Source organism: Podarcis liolepis, assembly GCF_965112155.1.
Source record: "Podarcis liolepis genome assembly, chromosome: 14".
Classification (NCBI taxonomy): Eukaryota; Metazoa; Chordata; class Lepidosauria; order Squamata; family Lacertidae; genus Podarcis; species Podarcis liolepis.
The window spans coordinates 24,056,608-24,072,510 of NC_139569.1; the positions used below are offsets into that span (position 1 = coordinate 24,056,608).

The 15,903-nt window shown below is 47.5% G+C and overlaps 2 protein-coding genes across 3 annotated transcripts in view; one reads left to right on the forward strand and one right to left on the reverse strand.

Moving 5' to 3' along the window:
* Positions 1-6,999, forward strand: part of NHERF2 (NHERF family PDZ scaffold protein 2) — a 59,322-nt gene extending 52,323 nt beyond the window's left edge. For both annotated transcript variants that reach the window (XM_083474019.1, XM_083474018.1), the window contains one exon: positions 967-6,999. In XM_083474019.1, the coding sequence (XP_083330145.1) occupies positions 967-1,125 (159 nt within the window). In that variant the 3' untranslated portion in view covers positions 1,126-6,999. The remainder of the gene's footprint in view (positions 1-966) is intronic.
* Positions 4,189-15,864, reverse strand: NTHL1 (nth like DNA glycosylase 1). The gene is made up of 6 exons (XM_083474028.1): positions 15,750-15,864; positions 15,061-15,323; positions 13,944-14,114; positions 11,668-11,827; positions 9,623-9,728; positions 4,189-9,136 (listed from the first exon to the last, which is right to left on the reverse strand). Exons 1-6 carry the CDS (start codon positions 15,799-15,801, stop codon positions 9,013-9,015), a joined length of 876 nt encoding a protein of 291 aa, XP_083330154.1. The 5' UTR covers positions 15,802-15,864; the 3' UTR covers positions 4,189-9,012.
* Positions 15,865-15,903: the final 39 nt, after the last annotated feature.

The window sequence follows — 15,903 nt, forward strand, 5'->3', positions numbered from 1 at the left end:
CATCCACATCCGCTTGCTCTCTGGGTTGGAGGTTGGATCCTGCCCGAAGGTGTCCAGTTGCTGACTGCTGGTTTGTTTAATCGCCGCTGTATGTGACATCCCTTTGTCATGCCAGGCATAGCACATGAGACCTTCTCTGGATACAAAGCACATGCCCTTCCATTAAGCTGGAGGCCCATCCCTCCTGCACTCTGCTGGTGATGCATGATGACATTTGGGCTGCAGAGTTGGGTCTGTGGTGGGTTGACATGGAGCCAGATGGGTTGGTACTTGCTGATGTTCCAAGAACTTGGGCGCTATGAAGAGTAAGCGCAGCTCTTCGGCATCAGAATTAGGGGCATAGGAAGCTGCCTTATATTGAGTCAGGCTATTGGTCTGTCTAGCTTTGCATTGTTCACACAGACTTGTGGGGTCTCCCAACCCTGCCTGGAAAAGAGACCAGGTATTGAGCCCAAAGCCTTCTACATGCAGAGCAGATGTCCTGCCACCCAGCTACATCCATTGGTCCATCTAGCTCAGGATTGTCTGCATTGATTAACTATGGCTCTCTAGGGTTTCAGACCAAGGGTCTTTCCTAACCCTGCCTGGAGATGCCACCTGGGACCTTCTGCATGCAAAGCAGATACTCTGCCCCCGAGTTACAGTTCTTCTCAGTTGCTGCTTCCTCTCCTAAGAGCAGAGGCTGAGTTTTGCCCTGTCAAAGGCTCCAAGAGACCCAGTCTGCATCCTGCGATGACTCTAGTTTTTTTGCTGCCTCCTGTCAGCTCTATCTGCAAGGTTCTCGTAGCATCTCCAAACCCTGCAAAATGAGTTTGAAAAGAGATGACAGGTTGAAGTGGGGGGAAACTTGCCCCCTGCAATAAATGCAGCACAGGAGCCCCCACCACACCCCTCTAGCCCACCAGTCCTTTCCCTTCTTTTGAATCCCATTCTTTTCTCTTTCTTTTTTTAAAAAAATCCCGCTAGGTGGGAGAGCCTGGGAAGAAGGATCCGTTTGAGGAGAGCGGCTTGAACCTGAGTCCCACGGCAGCGGAGGCCAAAGAGAAAGTGCGGGCCAAGCGGGTGAACAAAAGGGCCCCCCAGATGGACTGGAACAAGAAGCGGGAGATCTTCAGCAACTTCTGAGCCGGCAGAGGAGTTCCTCTCGACTCCTGTTGCGGCTCCCCCCACCCTGGCCTGGAGACATTTGCAAATGAGCACGGGGATGGCGACGGCCGCGCTGTGCCTCCAACGGGCACCGCTCCAAGGCGTGCCAGGCTCTGCTTTTTACCATAGGTTTGTGTTGCTTTGTACAAAGCACATTCCCTCCTTCCCCCCTGCCCCCAGCCTCTTTTATTGTACAAAAGTGGTCAGAGTGAGAGAGAGAGATTGAAACTGCAGGGCTCAAACACACAAAACAGGCAACTGTGAAACTGCCACAGTAACAAGCAGGAAAAGCAAGCGGCAATTTTCCTTTCCTTTTTGAATCGCTTAACCTGCAATATTTAGAATGTATTATTTATAGGATCATTTTTATATCATTAATTGTTTGAGCTTCTTCTGCCTCTTCTTGTAGCGATGTCAATATTTTTTTTTATAATGTCCCAACCAGAACTTGTTAACCAGAGCCATTCCACTTAACTGGATGCTGCGGTCTGCACTGTGATGGGTTAGCAGCAGCTGTTGCCAACCTGGTGCCCTCCAGATTTTCCAGATAATGGCCACTCCTTGCAGCAGCCCTTGGTTTTGGGCAGGAGGGGGCATCAGGTTGGCAGAGACTGCTGGGTTTCCATGTTGGCATCCTCATAAATGTGGTTGCCTGACCATTTCGTGATTGTGCGAGTTTTATCTGTGGCTTTAAACTTGGACTTTTTATTTTTTAAAGAAGGGGATTTTTTTCCACCCCTCCATCTGTTCGTAGTTAGTGCTTGAAACGCCCTGACCCTTTAAGCCTCAGGCACAGCAAGCCCCCTTTTCTTTGCAAATTGTTTTTGCCTTGTTACCACTTTTCAGAACAACTGCGCTTTCCGAAAAGCCCCTTCCCTTCACCAATTTTCAGAAGAGCTGTGCTTTTTGAAAAGTCCCTTCCCTACCAATCGTGGCAAAAGACCACAATTATTTGGTGTGCTCAGGTGCAGAAATGCATGCCGTCCCTTGCCAACCCCCTGGGGCCAGGGTAGGGTAGAAGGAGGGGGGGGGAAGCAAGTGCCCCCCCTCTTTCTAAATCCTGACATTTATAAGGAACACTGTTCTGAATTGGCTTTAGCCAGAAGCTCGAAATAACACTTCTTAGCGAGACTTGGGAGAAGCACAGGAAGACAATTGTATCCGTGAAATACTAACATTCCTGGGAGCGGTTCCTCTGGGAGACAGTGTCCTGCTGGCAAATGGACGGGCGTCTCGAGATTTAAACAGAAGCTCCCCCCTTTTCGTGCAAGTTCATTTAACCTCCAACCGCACAACTATTTCCACTTCCCGGCCTTTTGAAAACATGCACCCCATTTCAACATTGCTGATGTTTCAGTGGCTGCACCATTAACCAACCTTCCTTTCAGTTTAGCAACAATAAGGTATCTGCACGTATCAGCTGTTCTAAGGAAAGGCTGTAGTGGATGGTCTCCCCTTTAACATATGACTACTAACCCTTTCCACAGGCAGTGCCCGGGGTGGGAGATGATGGACAGAGTGGTCCCCAAAGCCTTTTCCAGGCCGAGGGCCACATTCCCTTGTGGGCGATCTTCTGGGGGCTGCATACCAGTGGCAGGAGAAACCAGAAGCAAAGGTGGTGGAGCTCAAAGGGCTTTCCCCCCCACCTGCAATGGTCTGAGGTTCTACACCAACCCTCACCCTTCTCCAACCATGGAATCCAAAAGGTTTCATTACAGTCCAAGAACATTTCCCAGTCAGGGATAAAGGACATGATGAAAGCACCAAGCAGGCCTTGGTTTGAGAAGGGGGAGTAGCCTAGGAAGCATCCTGAGGGCCAGATGGAGAGGCCTGAAGAGCTGCATTTGGTCACTGGGCCTGAGGCACCCCCTCCCTACAGCCAAAGTCAAATCTCATGCTTTAACCATAACACATAAAGTTGAATTTAACAAGCTCTGAATGTGTTTTAGCTTCTGCAATGTTCTTTCTGAAGGAATGGCTCAGAAGCACAGAATGTGTCTCTTCTTTGAGACGGCAACACATCCACATCTACTGACCATCTGACTTGCTCATTACCAGCGTTAGGCCCTCTCCGTTACTTCCCCCACCCTCCTAATAGAAGAATTGTTATTAAAGGCAAGGAGGCATGGAAGAGGTTGGATTGCCATCTTTGAGGGATTATTTAGCTGTGATTCTTGCACTGCAAGGGGTTGGACCATATGACTCTTGGGGTCCCTTCCAACTGTACAATTATATGATTCTGTGATTCCCTAGATCTGTGGTGTCCAAACTTTTTTCAAAGAGGGCCAGATTTGATGAAGTGAAGGGCCGTGAGGGCCGACCAAAGTTGTTAACCTTTTTTTAGGATTGAAGTGGTTGAGCTTTGTTTAGGATTGAAGTTGTTGAGGTTTTTTAGGATTTTACCCTAGGAAATAAACTGCCACAGGGGCTGGATTAAACCGACTGGAGGGCCGGATTAGGCCCCCGAATGCTCTGGACATGCCTTCCCTGGTTAGATCTTGATGTTGTTATAAGAGGACAAGAGTTGGGAGACAGATTGACCCAAGGGGCCCAGGTCACTGGGAAGTTTCCAGGGAAGTTCTTACCCCTCCCTGTGTTAATTCATGAGAGGGAGTATACTGTTTAGTGGTGTTGTTTTTAGACACTGAAATGTCTTGAATCCAGGCCTGAGTGAAAGTGGATAATTCTGGGGTATTGCTCCTACTTACTAACTGAATTTGATCCTTCTCAATGAGTGATGTATGTGAACTGTGTGGGCCACATAAAAGTAAAGCACACACTCCTGTGGAACCTCTACACTAGGCTCTTCTGTTCTTGAGGAGATCCCTTTGCTAATCTGCTGCCCTCTAGCTGTTTTGAACCACAGCTCCCATCAGCCTCAGCAGGCACACCCATGGTTTGGGCTGATGGGAGTTGTAGTTCGAACATCTGGAGGGCACACAGTTGGCAAAGGCTGCTTGAGAGTGGTCACATTGCAGCAGCAACTCAGAAATTGTTATCCAAACTCTTCTCCTGATTCTGCTAAGTGAGGGAGGAGTTAAAAAAAAGAAAAAGGAAGCTAGCTAATTATTTTATAACACTGTTAATCTGGTAAGGGGAGGCAGGTAGGAATAGTTTTTTCTTCCAGCCTTCTTTAGTGAGACATCACAACCTTTCACACCCTTTTCTTCTTTACAACCACTTCCACAACAAGTATTAAAAAGCAAGCTGGATGGGATGCAGTTCCTCTTTCATAAAAAGAGGTATGTATGACTAAGCAATTGCCACCCTTTTAATTAGGGCACAAATGTACAATCTATATAAGTATTCAAGGGGGTGGGGTGGACGACGACACATTTTGTCTTCAGGGATTCTTCAGCTGTGATTCCTGCATTGCAGGGGGTTGAAGTAGATGATCCTTTGGGCCCCTTCCAACTCTTACAGCCCTATGATTCTACAATACCCTGCAACATGACCAAGTGCCCTTTGATATAAGTACACTCTGGGGGCTTTGTGTATGTTTTGCAAATAACTGAGCTGAAAAAGGTGCCTTAGATTATTCTCCGGTCCTTTGGGGAAATGGCTGCCGTGTAGCAAAGCTGGCTTGGTAAATGGTACCATTCTCTTGTTATGTGATTGGTTTTCAGGAATAACCTTGTATACAGTTTCATTACAGGAGGCTTTGAGAGAAATGCAAGGTGGAGTATCGGTGTCCATGATGGACAGCCCTCTACTCATAATCTGCCCCAGGAGTAGCCAAAGCAGTGTTCTCTAGGTGTTGCTGGACTCCATCTCCCATCATCTCTCACCATTGGTTGTGTTGGCTGGGGCTTATGGGAGTTGCGGTCCACAACATCTGGAGAGCACCACGTTGGATACCCTTTGTCCACACCAGCTTTTACCAATCTGATGGTCTCCAGCTATTTTGGACTACAATTCCTAGCAGCCCCAGAGCACCAATTTGGGGGGAGCTGGTCTGGACGCCTAAGAAATGTGCCCTAATTCTGCACCTGAGTTAATCTAATTGAATGCCACATTTTGACTGATTTTGCATAGTCTGCCTGGCTATCATAGGGACACCATTGTAGTCCTCACCTCTGTCCCCTCAGAGACCTACCATCTTTGTCTTCTGAGGTAGCACCAGGCATCACCCACCACTTTTGAATTTTATCTCAGTAGGCATGAGAACTAGAAAGCGATCTTTTTGCAAACAACAAACCACCCCGCCCCCCCCCCCAATATTTCAGATTGATTCCATGGATGTTCAGTGATTATAAGCTCAGCAGGCAAGAAGGCTTTGGCTACAAATCACTGCGCTCTTCACTTGATGATGATGATTTTTATTTTAAAAACAGGGTTTCTACCCCACATGGAATCTGGGGAAATGTCAGGAATTCTTTCCCCCTTTGAGACTCATTCTTTGCCAAGCTTGACCAAAACATTCCAATTTGTTTTTAAAAACCTGCACCATTGAAGACTGTGAAGCTATGTAAAAATAAATATATGTAAATATGACTAATTTGCACAACTCAGTCTGCAGACATGGGATTTTACCACATTCCCAAACCATTTATTATTGGAGAACAGCCGTACTTGCCGACTCCCAATCTAGCCCCAGTTATGCTCAGCTAGTCCCATAGATGCCCATTAGTATTGAAAGGGGGCTTCCTGCTGATGCCACAGGAAGAGTGTGCATTACGGTGTAAATGCAAATAAGAGTGCATGTAGATCTTCCTTCCCCAGCCTGGTGCCCAGATGTTTGGAATGCAAATCCCATCACCCCTGACCTTTGGCCATGCTGGCTGGTACTGATGGGAGTTGTAGCCCAACAACAACTGGAGGGTCCCAGGTTGAGTAAGCCTGCCATAAATCTCTCTTGATGACTCGGGACCACTGATTCTAGGAGGATAATGAAATGTTTGTGAATGAAAATGTGTCTTTCTGAAGAATGCTCTGCTGAGTCTTCTTTAATTTTTTTAACAAAGAAAACACTTATTGAGTGAGACTGGTAGTAATTCAGGTATATGCTAATACCTGCTGATAAGGTTGCTTGAAACTTGACTTTGAAAACGGTCGGTGTGAGATTTATAAGGGCTTTGTTTGGGGGGGGGCTGCTTTGATTCCTTAAATGATTGGAGGGCACTTGTTTTTCAAATTAGGCTAAAGTTTTTACCTCCAAAAGAGTTGCCCCCAATGCATTATTAGCAAAGGTGCTGATGCACCAGAGGTGTGTGTATGTTGGGGGGTGCTGCTGCTGCTGCTGCTGCTGCTGCTGCGGCAGTTCCCACCAGCCTTGGGCTGATGGGAGTTGGAGTCCAGCAACATCTGGAAGACCACAGGTTCTCCACCCCTCTGATACATGGAAAGAACAGGTTTACATCTGGTCAGTGGAAGATGAAACAGGATAGGAGGCCTTTTGAAAAACGCCTGGATAACACCTTGGGCTCCATGATCGAAGAAAGGTGAAATATAATAGTAAGGAAATGAATGAATGAATGAAGGACTGGTTTGAACAAGGATTTCTAAAGTCATTCTTTAAGGATAGGAGAGGTGTGACAGAAGCACAAATTTGAGGGTTGTGGTACAATTGAAATCTCCTATACAAATCTGTACCTATAGAGGTATCTTTCCCCCTACCCCTTCCAAGAAAGCAAACATCCCAGTCTCTATTCCGTGGATTGACTCATGACGATTTAAAAGCACGCCTGGCTCTCTTTCCTCTGCCATCCTATATGCTCTGCAGCACTTAACTCAGTTTCTGCACATCTAACCTAGACATTCACTAAAAAGTTATAAGAAGAGCTGTTAACTGCATTGTGTAAAAAAATGTATACTAAAATGTCAATAATAAAACTGGTTTCCCATGTACAGCGAGTTTTATGATGTTGGTGTCCAAATTATTATTTCCTTATGGTATCCCTCTCTTCCTCCCACCCAGCTTTTGTGTCTGTTTCCTGGCTGTGCCAGATTGCCTCACTTCTAGGTGCATTTAAATTATCAGGGAAACATATTCCAGCCCCACAAGGAAGGTTTGAAGCAGGGCCAATGAGGGGGTGTGTCATAGGGAGAGTCCCAGGGGACAGAAGGAAAGGCCTGGAGGGCTACTTTCAGATCCCGGGCCCAAGTTCCCCACTCTGGATTAAGCCCCCTCTTCTGGGAAACCTGAGCACCAAACAGAGACTGTTAGACAAAATTCTTATTAAAAACAAAACTGTTTATTATATAAAAATAAGAATTACTATTTAGGTAAATTCAGTTCTTAGCATTTGGCTTATGTGACAGGCTAAGCAAAGCTCAAGGTTTACACTGTATTCCAAATACCCCTTTTGTTTGAGACATCTCAAAGGCTTCGTTCTCACATAGGAGAACTCTTACCCAACCTGGTGTCTTCCAGATGTTTTGGACTGCATTTTATGGCTGCACTGTCTGGGGCTGGTGGGAGTTGTAGTTCAAAACATCAGGAGGGCGATAGATTGGGAGGAAAGCTGATCTAAAATCACCAAGCCCTGGAGCCCATCAGATACATTTGGGGTGGGAAGAATTTTTTCTGTCTCATCTGTTTTTAAACTTCCAACTCTCCCTACCTTGGCAACAGGCTAATTCCTCCATGACGCTGGGACAGGCCTGAATGACATCATCCAGTGGAGCTGGATAACTCCTTTTGCCTGGTAACTAGCTTATTAGCATTTAAATTGGAAATTCTTCAAGGGCAAAGGCAGCTGACAGAATCCACAAACACTTCTTAGGAAGGTCTGGTCTGGGAAGAAAATATGGCCGGCTTCCCTCACAGTGTGTGTGGAGGCAGGGAGAGGCAAAAAGACAAGGAAATACAACACACCCCTGGTTGCTCTTCAGGCAGAGGCTCTCAAAGTGAGAGCCTTGCCCTTTCAAAACAAAGGCCGGAGGATGTCATGTGAGCTGAACCTTAGAAATTCTTGTCAGACATATATAGCTTATGACAAAGAGCTTTCCAGACATATCAAAACATGTGGACCTTCCATTGACAGGACACAAACTGAACTTTCTGCTTGTTTTCATTTTCACCCTAAAGAAAGTTTCACCCATTTTCAGCCTGCCTTCCCCCATCTCCTCTTTCTAGCCACAGGAATCCAGCAAAATCTTCATTTAAAAGATACTGGGGGCTGGACTATACTTTTGAAGTAGACTCATCATTTTAAATACACATGGCTTTGCCCAAAGAACCATGGGAGCTGTGGTTTGTTAAGGGTGCTGGGAGCTACTGGGAGACCCCTTATTCCCTTCCAGCTTCAATTCCCAAAGTACCTTCAACCCCTCTTCCCCAGGAACTCTGGGAACTGTAGTTCCCTGAGGGGGAAAGGGGGTCTCCTAACAACTCTCAGCACCCTGAACAAGACGCAGCTCCCAGGATTCTTGGAGAAGGGGGCTGGCGGGGGGACCACGACTGTTTAAAGTAGCATGTCACTGCTTTAATTGTATGGTGCTGATGGGGCCTGAGCTAGCTGAACTGAGCTATGTCAAGATGTACACATGCAACTGATTTCAGTGGGACTTGAGTCCAGCTAACTTATTCTGGAATCTAGCCCCAATACGTTGCACTTATTTAACTACTCTCTGTGTGGCTTCATACTTGGGTTAAGAGGAGTCCTTTCAGGGCAGCCGGGGACACCACACTTAAGTCAACTCTGTGGTCCTTTTATGAGTAACAATGCTATTTGGACCCCTCTCACCTGTGCATGGCTTGGAGACCAGGAACCGAGTCATTGCTGTAGTGCCACCATATTTCAGGGTGAAAATCCCTCTTGCTCAAGCCACTGGCAGGTCAGCTACAGCATCATCAGTCCATTGGTGGGCCCCCAAGTCCTAGTCCCCCAGTATGGAGGCCTGTTCCAGTAAGTGTTGCATCTCTCAGCGCTTCCTCGAAGCCGGACAGATGTCCCTGTTGAGGCATTCACTGCAGCGTGGATTTACAGGTAAGCAGACTTGCTGCCCAAACCCAACAAGAAGCCAGTTTATCTCACTCCAGAGATCTCTAGGAGGAAAAGGAAGGGAAATGTTCATTTATCATTATTATTAATTTGATTAATCACCCACCCTTCACCCTAAGGCTACAGGAGTTGTAGTTCAGAAAGATTTGAAGGGTCGTTGGTTAGCTGCCCCTGGAGCTTAGCTGAAGGCCTAACGCTGTGGTAAATTTTGTATGGGAGAAGGGAAGCCTTCAGACGTCCTCCTCTGAGGCCGTTTAGGGCTCTCAAGATGGAAAACACCACTTTGAATTGGGCTCTGAAATGGAATGGGAGACAATGAAGACGGCATGTTGATCATAAAGCCAAACTATTGTTAAAACAAGCCACAGCTCGCGAGCCAAAAACAAACCATGGCTTCACATTTTGCTTAGGCTAAACAAACCATGGATTGGCATCATGTGTGGCCCAGGTCACTGAATTAAAAAAGAAAAAGAAACAGAGAGAACACGTGGAGTAAAGAAAAAAGTCAGAATTGACCCTGGCTGCCTCACCTGGGGAGCCACTCTTCCAGAGCCAGCCGAGTCTCCTCAGGAAGCTTCGTTTCCTTCTTTGCCCACTTCAACCTGTTGGAAATCCGGTGCACATGTGTGTCCACACCTATGGAAAATGGTGAGTAGAGTCAAGGGAGAGGAGATCCCACATTCAGTTCCCAGAATAGTTAGAGGATATTTGACCCCTACTTGAAGGAAAGGATGGTTTTGTCTTTGAGCAGAGCTTTTGACCAGAGGAGGGCTGGGGGACCCGTGGCCCTACAGATGTTGCTGGACTTCCAAGTTCCAGCACCACTGGCTGCTGGCCCAGCTGGCTGGGAGGCTGATGGGAGTGGGAGTCAGGAAACTGGAGGGCCACAGGTTCCAGATAGTCACTGGGCTGTCAGTAGCAGATACAACAACATACTGCTTCACATAGTACATAGTTAAACTGTGGAACTGTGGAGGCAGTGATGGCCACCAACCTAGGTGGCTTTAAGAGGACGGGACAAATTCATGGAGGAAAGCGCTATCAATGGCTACTGGCCATGATGGCTATGCTCTACTTCCAAATTTAGAGGCAGCAATGCTTCTGAATACTAGCTGCTGAGAACTACAGGAGGGGAGAGGGCTTTTGTGCTCAAATCCTGCTTGCTGGTTTCCCACAGGCATTTGGTTAGCCACTGTAAGAATAGGATGCTGGGCTAAATGGACCACGGGTCTGATCCAGCAGGTTCTTCTTATGTTCTAAGGGATACAACACAACGTTTTGATTTTGAAAATCCAAGTGTGTTCATTTCATTTGAATATACTAATGTTTTGGATTGCGGAAAATACTGCTTTCTGAATTGTGCCTTGCCGGTGTGCTGTAAACCAGGGGGTTCCCAAACACTGGTCTGAGGACCACAGTGGTCCGTGAACTTCATTCAGGTGGTCCACAGCATGCCTGTGAAGATCAGGACCTGCTGCTGTGAAGTGGCAGGTGGAAGGAAGCAACTTTTGGAACCAGAAATGGAAATTTCAACATCCTTATTAGGGCAAGACCTTTATTAGGCCAACCCAAATAGTCTGGCTAGCTGGTAAGCAAAAGTGGGGGGAGGGGGGGAAATAATGCCCCTTTTAATGTCCCGAGTCTGCATTTTGTAAGAGTCTTAAGTCAGAAGCTCGGAGGAGGCATTCAGAAGAGGCTCACAGGTGCCGTGCAGGTATCAGGTTGCCTCAAGGCCTCAAATATAACAATGGCTGATTCCCCACCTTTGAAATTACTGGGCACTGTCTGTCACCCAGCACTGCCGCCATCTCTGGGCGAAACACACAGGCTCCTTGATTAATCGGGAAGGAATTCCAGCAAAGAACCCCGAATGATATTCTCCCCACCCTCAGTTTTTAATCAACTGGTTCCTGAAGTCCCATTCATCAAGAATCAGCCCTCCCAGGTTTCCTGTAACCAGCAACCTAAAATGTTAATTGGAAGTACTGTTAAAATAAAAAAGGTGGGTTAGTGCAAGCATGGGCCATGGAGCCACAGCGCCACCTCCTGCCTATAGCAGGATTGCACCACAGTCCCAAAATCCAAGGTAGGCCTCCTCACAGGAATTGTTTTGAAATGACAGCTACTCATTTGAAAAGCACAGGTGCGGCATAGATTCTAACACTGAATTCAATGGGGCTGCTGAGTAGACATGGTTATGATTGCTCTGTAAGTGTGTGAGCCACAAAGGACCCATTTCACCTCTGCTTCAGGTGGCCTTAGACAAACTACGTACATAAGAGCCCATCTAGTCTAGCATCCTGTTTTCACAGCGGCTACCCACATGCACCAGAGGGAGACCTGCAAGTAGGACCCGCATACAAAAGCCCTCTCCCCAGGCAAAAACACTCAAGGGGTGTGTGAAGCAAGACTGGTGAGGGTGTGTGGCCTGGGAATGTTTCAAGGGCCAGATAGATAGGCCCAAAGGGCCACCTTTGGCCCCTAGGCCCAAGAGTCCCCATCCCGGGTCCTTCTAGAAGCTCTGAATCCTAGAGCAAATGAGTTGGGCCTGCTAAGAGAAAAATGGAAACAATACCGATTCCAGAGACGTCCTGCCAGGCAATGTCCATCACCAAATGGGCCATCTTGGGTCCAACCCCTGGGAGTTTCACTAGCTCCGCCAGTGTCCTTGGGATGTCTCCAGCAAAGTCCTGCTTCAGAATTGCTGTGGTCTGCTTGATGTAGCTCACTTTCCGCTGCAGTCAGTGAAAAATAGGGGGATGTGTGCTGGAGGTTTAGCCAGCTGAGGAACGCCTCAAGCAATGGAGGGAATAAGGGGGCTGACTGTGAGGAATGAGGGGCCCGGATGAAAGCAGGGACCACAATGACAATGGAATCTCTGAGCCCGGCTTCGGCTGAGGAGGGCGGGATATAAATTAAAATTTTATTACAGTATTATTATTTATTATCTAGCAGAGATGTGCTTTCAGAACCGCAAGGCAGGAAGCCCCTCGGTAAGGAGGCCTCTCTGGTCTCAACCAGACTCACAACATTTGGTGCCTCCTCTCCTTAAACAGCTTCCACAACCCAGCTGGTCATTAGGACCACTTGTAATTAAGATCTTGAACCTGTTTGCTTATTTCCTCCTCCCATCCAATCTATTTTCCTTTTGTGCTATTGATTACTTAATACTGAAATACAGGAAGCCCACAACTTGCGCACATTTAACTTGTGTGCATTCAGCTTTACATGCATGGCAATTTTTTTATTTTAAAAAGAAGTGAAAAGTAGTAGGGGTTCTGTGAAAAATGACTTTGGCAATCCCACCTCCATTAAACCTTGTGAGTTTTGAGTACACACAATTTTGGCTATAGGTGCGATCCCTGGAATGTAAGCCCCATGTACGTTGTGGGCTTACTGTAATAGAAAAGTTATACTATTTCATGCTACAGCCGAGAAAGCATTAAACAGTCCTAAATTAAATCTTTGCTCCATATGATTTGTAAAGGCGGGTGGGATACATAAACTTGCAAACTGTTCTGATTTCTGTCTCCCCTCCCTTAATCTTACTATTTCTGTAACTTTAGACATCAAAGTGACATACCATATTGCATTAAACCACTCGTGTTCTTTCAGCATTTTGGGAGGGTACCACTTAGGGACTAATAAATTTTGCTCCTCTTAAGAAGTCTCCAGCTAGAGTAAGATGCTCTGAACATACAACATTTTTCAGATATCCCACAAGAATCTTAATGGGTTTGGTGGTATGAAAGAACCAATTACAGTTAAACTGTGGAATCCATTCTTACAGGAGGCAGTGAGCGCCATCAATTTGCATGGCTTCAAAAGAGGATTAGACAAATTCATAGAGGAGGATAAGGCTATCAATGGCCACAATCCATAATAATAATAATAATAATAAATAATTAAATAATTTATATCCCGCCCATCTGGCTGAGTTTCCCCAGCCATTCTGGGCGGCTTCCAATTGAGTGTTAAAAACAATTCAGCATTAAATATTAAAAACTTCCCTAAACAGGGCTGCCTTCAGATGTCTTTTAAAGATAAGATAACTGGTTATTTCCTTCACATCTGAAGGAAGGGCGTTCCACAGGGCGGGCGCCACTACCGAGAAGGCCCTCTGTCTGGTTCCCTGTAACCTCACTTCTCGAAATGAGGGAACCGCTAGAAGGCCCTCGGTGCTGGATCTCAGTGTCCGGGCTGATCGATGGGGGTGGAGATGCCCGAGGACCGAGGCCATTTAGGGCTTTAAAGGTCAGCACCAACACTTCAAATTGTGCTCGGAAACGTACTGGGAGCCAATGCAGATCTCTCAGGACCGGTGTTATGTGGTCCCAGCGGCCACCCCCAGTCACCAGTCTAGCCGCCGCATTCTGGATTAACTGCAGTTTCCGGGTCACCTTCAAAGGTAGCCCCACGTAGAGCGCATTGCAGTAGTCCAAGCGGGAGATAACTAGAGCATGCACCACTCCACACCACACCAATGGCTATGCTCTACCTCCACTGTCAGAGGCAGGAAGCTTCTGAACACAAGCTGCTGGGAATTGGAAGTGGGGAGAGCTGTTGCATTCAGGGCCTGCTTGCAGGCTTCCCATTGGGGCATCTGGTTGGTCACTGTGAGAACAGGATGCTGGGCTGGATTGGCCCCCTTTAACCTGACCCAGCAGCTATGATCTTCAGACATTCACATTTTCTAAAGTCTTTAAAGCTGTTCTCCCAACCGCAACTCTGCCAAACACAAATATAACCAGCTTCATTTCCTCAAAATGCCCAGCGCTGATTACTAAGATTAGGGCAATAAAAATATTGGCTTAATGCTCTTCCTCTTTCCTATTCTCTCAAATGGCTCACCTTCCAAAACCCCACAGGGTAGATGAGCTGGCCTAGAGTCACGTCATCAGTCTCCAAGATGTTGTCCACAGTGAGGCCATGCTCCCTCAGGCGCATCATGGCTGCCGAAGTCACCTGATCTTTGGTTTGGCTGGACAGCATGAGTGACAAGAGGACCTGGTAGCGCCTAACCTACAGTATGGTATGGAGATGGAAGGTGATCATCACAGGATATCATCTTTCGTCAGATCTACTTTGTTTTTTTGCTAGAACCACCTAGGGGCCATATTTCTTGATAGGCAACATATGCTAGTAATGGGCAGGGCCAAAAGCAAAAATACCGTATTGTTTGCTCTATAAGACTCACTTTTTCCCTCCTAAAAAGTAAGGGGAAATGTGTGTGCGTCTTATGGAGCGAATGCAGGCTGCACAGCTATCCCAGAAGCCAGAACAGCAAGAGGGATTGCTGCTTTCACTGCCCAGCGATCCCTCTTGCTGTTCTGGCTTCTGAGATTCAGAATTTTTTTTTCTTGTTTTCCTCCTCCAAAAACTAGGTGCGTCTTGTGGTCTGGTGCGTCTTATAGAGCAAAAAATACGATAGTTAGAGCAATGGATGTGGCTAGAGCCTTTACATCCCAGCTATGTAAAAGCCAGTGGCGTAGCGTGGGGGGTGCAGGGGGGGCCGGCTGCACCGGGCGCAACATCTGGGGGTTAGGGTTAGGGAGCGCAAATCCACGGGTTAGGGGGCGCAAATTATTTGCCTTGCCCCGGGTGCTGACAACCCACGCTACGCCACTGGTAAAAGCCAGAGGTTTCTACGCACACAGATTTCTCTGCAGTCTTCCATCCAGGTAAATGGATGGAAACATTATCAGGGTTCAAGGGCAGATCTCAGCCAGGCAAAAACACTCAAGGAGGGTGCAGAGCAGGGCCAGTGAGTGGTTAGCTTTCCTAGCATCAGGTGGGAAAACCCATGTTATCATTGTTAAAACCAGATCTGTTCTACAAACAGATCTCAACCTCTACCTGCTGCCCAGTCCTGCTCTATGAGGGCAGGAAGGCAGACAATGCAACCTGCCAAGATCCTTCTTGCTCCTAAACATGTGCAGTTCAGCTCAGTTTTGAGCTCTTTCCTCACCTCTGGAGGAGCATCACTGTCAAAGCATTTCCCAGCACCCATCTGGTCCACAGGGGCATCTCTCTCCTTCCTCATTTCTCGGATGTTGCTCAGGTGCTGCTCCCAGTTTTTTGGTTCCCACTTCTGCTTCTTGCCCTCTGCTTCGTTTGTCTTGCCCAGACCATTTCCTCCAGGAGAGTCATAGGCAACACTGACCGTCCTCTGCTTTCGGTGGATCTTTGTGCAGAAGTTTTCACTCAGTGCAGGAACACCCCCTCCCCCCCCTGCAAAAAAAGATAAGGAGGGAATATTGAACTGCAGATAACTCCATACCCTCCAACATTTCTCCAATGAAAATAGGGACATCCTAAGGAAAAGTGGTAAATTCCAGGATCAAATCCGAAACCGGGGCGGCTTCTCTAAATCACGGACGTCCCTGGAAAAGAGAGACACTTGGAGGGTCTGTGCTTTGCATGCAGAAGGTCGCAGCATCAATCCCCAGCGGTATCTGCAGGTAGGACGGGGGTCGGGGTAAAAACTTCCCGCCTGAAAGCCTAGACTAGAGCCATTGCTGCCAATTCCTGTAGGCAAAACTAGGCTAGGTAGACCAATGCTCTGACTCAATATAAGTCTCAGGGAGCTCAGCCCAAGCCCCCTAGCTCTTTCCCCCAGAGGCAAGAAGCCTCCCTCACCCCCTTGCCGGGTCTGACCTCTCCTTTTGCTCAGCTGCAGCCGGGTAGAGACCCCGCGACTCGCGCACATGCCTCCGCCTGGACCCCAGAACTACAAGCCCCACAATGCCCCGCGGCGGCCGCCGGCGCATTCACCGTCTCTGCCTCGCACACCAAGCCGGAAGTGGACCCG

Coding starts and splice junctions, on each gene's coding strand:
- NTHL1 (XM_083474028.1), bottom strand. CDS start 15,801: ATGTGCGCGAGTCGCGGGGTCTCTACCCGGCTGCAGCTGAGCAAAAGG. Junction 15,324..15,749: donor GCAGCTGAGCAAAAGGAGAG/GTCAGACCCGGC, acceptor CTTTTTTTGCAG/GGGGGGGAGGGGGTGTTCCT. Junction 14,115..15,060: donor ACAGTGATGCTCCTCCAGAG/GTGAGGAAAGAG, acceptor ACCATACTGTAG/GTTAGGCGCTACCAGGTCCT.